This window comes from Phyllostomus hastatus, unplaced genomic scaffold, assembly GCF_019186645.2.
Source record: "Phyllostomus hastatus isolate PE091 unplaced genomic scaffold, TTU_PhHast_1.1 phas_contig_1, whole genome shotgun sequence".
Lineage (NCBI taxonomy): Eukaryota > Metazoa > Chordata > Mammalia > Chiroptera > Phyllostomidae > Phyllostomus > Phyllostomus hastatus.
This window is the reverse complement of record NW_025333498.1, coordinates 13,093,815-13,102,192: the sequence shown is the minus strand read 5'-3', so window position 1 is coordinate 13,102,192 and position 8,378 is coordinate 13,093,815. Positions and strand designations below refer to the sequence as shown.

The 8,378-nt window shown below is 39.1% G+C and overlaps 1 protein-coding gene across 4 annotated transcripts in view; it reads right to left on the bottom strand.

Moving 5' to 3' along the window:
- Positions 1–4,177: 4,177 nt before the first annotated feature.
- The window catches only part of CCDC141 (coiled-coil domain containing 141), a 175,935-nt gene continuing 171,734 nt past the window's right edge, over positions 4,178–8,378 (bottom strand). For 2 of the 4 annotated variants that reach the window (XM_045851162.1, XM_045851466.1), the window contains one exon: positions 4,178–5,127. In XM_045851162.1, the coding sequence (XP_045707118.1) occupies positions 4,935–5,127 (193 nt within the window). In that variant the 3' untranslated portion in view covers positions 4,178–4,934. The remainder of the gene's footprint in view (positions 5,128–8,378) is intronic. The other 2 variants (XM_045851134.1, XM_045851306.1) reach the window with 2 other exon arrangements.

Genomic DNA, 8,378 nt, shown 5'->3' with positions numbered 1-8,378 from the left:
CAAGTGTGGGCTCTCATGATCCCTTCCAGCAGCCCCCGAGAGGACCACATTCACTGGACCTTCGTCATATTGTGAAGATGGAGCACAGCAGGCCATCTGAGCCAAATGGTCATGAATTCAAGCCTACCCCTCTAACTCCATGCTCACTGAGACACCTTTTGAATAATAACTTGGCTTCACTTGTAGCTTGCTATAAAACCATGTTCACATTTTAAGCAGTGATTAGTTTTAGCAACAAATCTGTCATATCAGTGAATGATGATAAATATAATTTGGTTTTGTTTTAGTTTTGGTTTGCATTTTTTTGTCTCCTAGTATAATAAACATAAAAAATTTATATTTTGTTTAATACTTGCATGGATTTAAGTAATAAAGTATTAAACATAATATAATCAAAATTCTTGGGACCTGAACCAATATTTTTATTTTAAGATAGGTTTGTTTACTTATTATTGAAGCTTTAAGAAACAGTGTCACTGAGGCTTCTGGCCAAGATGGAGGCATAGGTAGACACACTGGGCTTCCTCGCACAACCAAAAGAAAGACAACTATAAATTTAAAAACAAAAAATGATTAGAACTGCCAGAAAATGGGCCTGTATGGAAGTTCAACTACCAAAAAGCATCTATTAAACAACAAAACAAATTACCAAGCAAAATATAACCAGAGACATTGAAATTAAGAACAAACTGACAGTAACCAGAAGGGAGGTTGGAGGAGACAATGGGGAGGAAAGGGGGAAGGGTTTTCAGGAACATGTATAAAGGACACATGGAGAAAACCAAGGGTGGGTGGGATCAGGGATGGGAGGTGGGGATGGCTGGGGTGAAGGGTAGTGGGGGGAGAAATGGAGACAACTGTACTTGAACAACAATAAAAAACCCAACCAAATAAAAAAATGCACCAAAAAAAAAAAAAGAGAAAAAAAACCACTCATATAGACCAGTAGAAGGGGCAGAGAGGACTTGCAGCAAGGCAGAAGCTGGAGGACTGGGGCAGGTGATCCAGCACTGGTGGACCAGGCAAGTCGCTGCCTGGTGGAGTGGGTCGTCCTAAATTTTCATGCAGATAAACCAGGAGGAACAACTGGGGAGCAAGATGGACTGTTGGGAACTGCCCTGCCTGGTATCAGAAGCTGTAACCCCCGGCCAAGGCTAAGGCTGAGGGAGTGGCCTTGGACCATAAGCCACCAAGGAGATAAAAGCTTATCTCCCTGGCAGGAGCGCTGCTTCTGCTGCTTCATTCATAACTGAACCCCAATGCTTGGTCGGTTAGCCAATGACGGGTAAGATTCCCCAAGGAGGGAACAATCTAAGACAGGCACGATCACGGCCTCTCTTGGGAGGCCCCCAAGAAAGGACTTTGGGCGCTACAGCAAAAGGGGGTGATGGACCCTCGCTCCTCGGCTGTGATATAGCCTGAGTCCTCATTGTCTGGGAGAAAATCTCCTTATCTCTTGGCGGCCTTACTTCCCTTGCCATTGCTCCACCTAAGCCTGAAACAATGACAGGGTGGTGCAGCTCTGTGTTGGAAAGGGCAGGTTCCCCAGGTGATCAGGCCTAAGAAAGAATATGTAGACTCCTGTGAAACCTGCTTTGTTTAGAATGTTCTCAGTTGAATGATAAGGGTCCAAGGAAGAAGTAAGTTTGTTCTTTAAAGTTTTACAGCTCTTTGACCCCGACTCAAAATAGGCCCTCAGACTTCCTTGTTATCTATTGTCTGATCCTTACTTCCCGGCAATGTTTAATGAGCTTTACCTGAACTCTTATGCAAACAAAACCAATAAAAAGCCTCTCTGGAGGGGGAATGGGGTGCTTTCCCCACCAGAGAGAGTGGCCATTCTGTTCCTACTTCCCCACAGGACTTTGTTGTCTCTGTGTATGTTTTTCTCGAGTGTTGACAAGCCATCCACAGCATCCCGCAGTCACTACCGGCAGGTGATTGCTTCAGTGGACCACGCAACTCAGGGTTCCAGTGCAGGGAAATAAAGCCTCAAAGCCTCTGACTGAAAAAACCTGTGTGGGTGGAGGAAGTGGAAGAAATTCCCAGCCTCACAGGAGAGTTCCTTGGAGAGACCCACAGGGTCCTAGACCATACACAAAACCACCCACCTGAGAATCAGCAACAGAAGGAACCAATTTGCTTGTGGGGGGTGGAGGAAGTGACTAAAAGCTGACTGAGAGCTAAGCAAGCACATTGTTCCCTCTCATATCCCTCTCCCATGTACAGTGCCATGATGCAGCGACATAGGTTGCCCTGCCCTGGCAAATACCTAAGGCTCCACCAGTTACTATGTAACATAATAGGCACACAGAGACAAAAAAAAATATGGCCCAAATTAAAGAACAGATCAAAATTCCAGAAAAAATACAACTAAGTGATGAAGAGATAGCTAACCTATCAGATGCACAGTTCAAAACACTGGTAATCAGGATGCTCACAGAAATGGTTGAGTATGGTCACAATATAGAGGAAAAAGTGAAGGCTGTGAAAAGTGAAATAAAGGAAAACATACAGGGAACCAACAGTGACAGGAAAGAAACCAAGACTCAAACCAACAGTTTGGACCGGAAGGAAGAAATAAACATTCTCCTGGAACAGAATGAAGAAACAAGAATTCAAAAAAAATGAGGAAAGGCTTAGGAACCTCTGGGACTACTTTAAACATTCTAACATCTGAATCCTAAGGGTGCCAGAGGGAGAAGAGGAAGAACAAGAAATTGAACACTTATTTGAAAACATAATGAAGGAGAACTTCCCTAATCTGGCAAAAGAAATAGACTTCCAGGAAGTCCGGGAAGCTCAGAGAGTCCCAAAAGAGTGAAACCCATGGAAGCACACACCAAGGCATGTCATAATTACATTACCCAAGCTTAAAGGCAAGACTCTTAAAAGCAGCAAGAGTAAAGGAGACAGTTAACCGCAAAGGAGTTCCCATTAGACTATTGGCTCATTTCTCAAAAGAAATCTTGCAGGGGCTGTAAAGATGTATTCAAAGTCATGAAAGGCAAGGATGTACATCCAAGATTACTCCATCCAAAGCTGGCATTTAGAATGGAAGGGAAGATAAAGGGCTTCCCAGATAAAGTCAAGTTAAAGGAATTCCTTATCACCAAGCCCTTATGACATAAAATGTTAAAGGGACTTATCTAAAAAAAGATTTAAAAAATGAAGAGTAAAATGACAACAAACTCATAAATATCAACAACCAAACCCAAAACAATAAAAACAAAAATGAACTAAGCAAACAACTAGAACAGGAACAGATTCACAGAAATAGAGATCACATGGGAGATTATCAGCAGGGAGGGGAGAGGGGAGAATGGAGGAAAGGTTAGGGAATAAGAAGCATAAACAGTAGGTACAAAATGGACAGGGGGAGGCTAAGAATAGTATGGGAAATGGAGAAGCCACAGAACTTGTGTATGACCCATGGTCATAAACTAAGCTGTGGGAATGATGGTGGTGGGGGTGGGGTGGGTGGTACAAGGTGGAGAGGAATAAAGGGGAGAAAAAAATGGGACAAGTGTAATAGCATAATCAATAAAATATATTTTTTAAAAAGATAAGAAACAGTGTCACTGAAAATGTAAGTGATGCCTAAAACATAATCACTCCATTTTATGCCAAAGGACTATAATTTCATTAGATTTCACTCTTTTATCACTTAAGAAATTAGTGATTTCCTCTTAGAGGAATTTAAAAAAATCAATAGACTTTATTTTTTAGAATGGTTTTAGGCTTATGGAAATATTGAACACAAAGTACGAAGAGTTCTCATATATTGCCTTCCCCTACACACAGCGTTTCCCCTATTATTAACATCTTGCATTAGTGTAATAAATTTGGGCATAATTGTTAAGCCAATATTGACACATTGCTATTAACTGAAGTCCATACTTTACACTGGAGTTCACTCTTTGTGTTGTACAGTCTACAGGTTTTGAGAAATGTGTGATGACATGTATCCACCATTACAGAGTCCACAACAGTTTCACTGCCCTAAAAACCCCATGTTCCACCCAGTCACCCCTTCCTCCCTTCCCCCAAACTACTGGCAACCACTATTTTTTTAAAATTTCCATACTTTTGCCTTTTCCAGAATGTCATATAGTTGGAGTCCTACAAAGATTGGCTTTGTCGACTTAGTAACATGCATTTATTTTCTGTGTGCCTTTGTGTGTCTCAAATCTGTTTTTTTTTTTTACTGAAAATATATCATTGTCTGGATGTTCCTCGGTTTGTTTATCCATTCACCAACTGACGGACAGCTTGGGTTTAACCACTATAAATACTTGCTAGAAGATTTCTATGTAGATATGCTTTCATCTTCTTTGGGCATTTTGGGTAAGGAGTGTTTATGATTGGACTGTATGTTTAGTTTTGTAAGGAACCAACAAACTGGTTTCCAAAGTAGTTGTATTACTTTGCATTCCCACAGCAGTGAGTGAGTGTTCCTGTTGTTCCACATCTTCGTCAGCATTTGGTATTGTCAGTGTTTTCAGTTTAGCCTTTTACATAGGTGTGTATTCCCAGCCATTTTTGACCAGAATAAAGTGAGTACATTGGTATAGAGTGTATGCCACAACAAGGAGAGAATGAGGTGAAAAAGAAACCAACAACCTTGGATGTGAGTCCTGGTTGGTGGGTCAGGCTCTCTAGATAAATGGATGGTTTTCCTATAGTAGCTACCTGACATGAGATTAAAAGCTGGCCTAAGAAATATCCAAAATGAGAACTTTGGGTTCCTCATGAGTGCTCTGCCTGTGGACTACAAATGTCTAATATAGTTATTATTTTGATGTGATAGCTTTGAAAGTTAAAAGAATCACAAAGTATACAATATCCCTATGGGCTATGGACAGTTCCACATTTGAAGATCTTTACTTAAAAATATGATTACCTCCAGAAGACACTTAGGAAATACAAGAGAGTTAAGAAAAACAATACATTCTTCTGAAAATAAAAAACATATGATGTGCTTTAACATCTCCAAGTGCCACTTGGAATTTCTCTTTGAACCAGCAACAAGTGGTCCCAGCCTTCTGCACCCCAGACAATTTGGAGTCAAATCCCCTTCCTGGAGGTGGGCAGGTCCAACACTTTCTGAGAATGTTGATATTTTGCCTGGTATGAAAAAAGAAAAAGATACTTGAAATTGCTGATATAAGCCACACATATAGGATATTTAAATGTGTTCATTTTCAGAAATATTTTTTAAAAATTATCCACTTTTATTGCAATATCACTATCCTTTAACATCTAGCAACCACCAATAGTTTTCTTGACTAAAAAAAAAGGAAAAGCAAAAGTAAAAATAAACCTAAAAAGGTGACTTTATCTCAAGACTTCTGAATATAGGCACCTTGTTAAATTCTACTTTCCTCACATATAAGGGGGAAAGAAGGATCAGGCTGGAGAAGGAACTTGTTCTTTTTTTTTAATATATTTTATTGATCCATTACAGTTGTCCCATTTCCCCCCTTCACTCCCCTCCACCCTGCACACCCTCTCCCACCCACATTCCCCCCCTTTAGTTCATGTCTATGTGTCATAAGTTCTTTAGCTTCTACATTTCCTATACTATTCTTGCCCTCCCCCTGTCTATTTTCCACCTACCATCTATGCTACTTATTCCCCGTACCTTTTCCCACTCTCTCCTCCTCCCACTCCCCTGTTGCTAACCCTCCATGTGATCTCCATTTCTGTGGTTCTGTTCCTGTTCTAGTTGTTCTTAAACTATCAAATTACACCATGCTCTGAGGAGAGGACTGGACAGCATGAGGATTTCCAGCATAAAAAGCCACATTCTTGGAGGCTGCACTATAGTGATGGATTTAAACAGAATCGGTAAGGATGGCATTTAGAACTATGCATGTAGCCTTTGATTACAAATATAGCTAGTCTCTTTACCAAAAAATGATATCCTCCACAATTTTTTCCAAAATTCGGGAGAATGTATACTCTAATTTGATGAATTTTGTGGGCTTCTATTTGATATATTTCATTGCACATCATCATTATTGTTATGCTATTCAACTAAAACTGTTTGGTAATCTATCCAGGATAGAAGCGATTCACTTAAGAATAAAACCAACTGGTAAAAGAGAGGTTAAATAATGAAAAACCAGTAAAATTGCTTTGTAAAGGCCACATTAATTGCTGGATTTTATTTTCTAAATTTTGTCCAACAAAACACCAGCATTTGTGAACAAGCCTGTGCTAACTTGACCTTTAGAGCAGTGATTCTCAACCAGGGATGATTTTTTGCCAAGGGATGTTTGGCAACGTCTGGAGACATTTTTGGTCATCACAGCTGAGGGTAGGGTGCTAATAATGTCTAGTGGGTGAAGGCCAGGCATGTGGCTAAACATCCTACATCGCACAGGACAGCACCCCACAATAAAGATTTATCTGGCCCCAGTACTAATAGTGCTAAGATTGAAAACTGCTTTAGAGGAACACACCATAAAAACTATACTTTTCTCATCTTTAAATAACTTTAGTAAGTACTATATGCAGGTAATCTAGGAATGTTCTTCTCAAAACCTGAGCAAAACTCAGTTTCCATATAGATTATTTTCAATATATATATACAAACGGCATATTTAAAAAAAACATGCCATTACATTAGAGAACAAAACTGGAATGTATGGCGAGTATTTATTGCACATGTAAACATGTGCAAAGGTACATTCACCAAGCAAACCACATCCACAATACTTCCCCTTGTTTATCTGATACGTAATAGAACATTGGGGCATGATTTAGTGCAATTTATGTTCTATCTCAGGATAGCTGATTAGAAAGATGCAGTTATTTTTGTTTGAAGATAGAGCTGCTGCTCTGCCCTCTGGCTCACTTTGAAAACTGATGGTTCTGAAAGCTTAAGATACTATTTTTACTCTTCTTACTTGGCCCTGACTTGTATAACTATGTTCTTGCTTCTCATTTTCCTTGGTTTGGTCACACTATAGAGAATGGATGTGCGTGTGTGCACGTGTGTGTGTGTGTTTAGGATGGGGGCAGGGTGGTGGCCACTCAGACAGGCTCAGATAATTTCTCTTTCAGGAATATCTTCACTACGAAAAGCAGAATTTACAGTTTCACAAAATCAGATTTTCCTTTTAGAATGCATTCTTAATTAAACATACAATCTCTTCCTATGAGCATGTTTAAAACAAGGAAAGTGATCTCTCAATATGTGGGGCAATAAAATATTTTTATTCAGGTTTAAGTTTAATTCAGAAGAAAATTACAAACTGTGTTCTATTTGTAATTACACTGGAAGCAATAAATATCACTTTAAAAAGTTACTTAAACATGGTTATTTCTCCCTTAGCATGAGTGTTAAGGTAGATCAAAGTGAAATCAAAGAATATATTTTTTAAAAGACATTAATTTGTATGAATCATCTAGAAGAAAGCTTTAGAAATGTATAAAAATTTATCTCAAAAAAAGGATCATCATAGAGAAATAATTTGACTTTATTTCAATATAATAAAGGCAAAAATTTTTAAATTGCCTGAAGCTTGTACTGAGCTGTTCTTTAAGGCAGGTGTTGTGTGGGTGGATGAGTTAATGTCCCTGGTTAGACTGCTACAGTCCCTTATGGTTCCCTGACCATGAAGTCTTCAAGATTCCACCTGCTGAACCTGTCGAAATGACTTATGTTCTATCATACCACTATGCATTTTTACACTTACTCTATGCAAAGGGAATGTTCAGCCAGGGATGCATTTCTCTAGAGAACGACAAGATCTATAGATGCCAGCTTTCTTCTAACAGGGTTAATTTTTCATCAGTTACAAGGTGCTGTAATCTTAGGTATTTTATCACTCAACTGAGTCAGACATAGACTGCCAAAAGCATTTCTGCATTAAAGAACTATAAGCTTTGAGCATTGGGGGGTTAAATAAGAGCCTGACTGTGTTTGGGTATACCAGGCTTTTAGATGACTCTATTTGGAGACCTACAGTTATATTTTTCTTTTCTTCTCTGTTGAATAAAGAGAATAAGGAGTGTACTATTACCAGCAAAGAAAGTTTTTATCTGTCTTCTGATTCCCAGGAAATTTTCTTTAAATTTTACTCTAAAACTTGGCAGTCCCCTTGATCATCTGGTCCCCAAATATTAAGTTCTTGGTAATATCATCTGCCTACTGCAATGCGAAAACCAAGAAGGCTCTTGGGTAGTTAATATCCCTCAGCGATCAGTGAGAGCTGGAAGTACTTTTATAGGTGTTTTAATTTATACCTTCATTCATAGGCAAGGAACATGAGGGTCAGAGATTTTAATTGCCTAAATCCTTAGAGCTCTTCTGTATCAGAGCCAGAATTAGAATCTAGGTTTTTAGCTTTTCAAGATAGTAACACTCA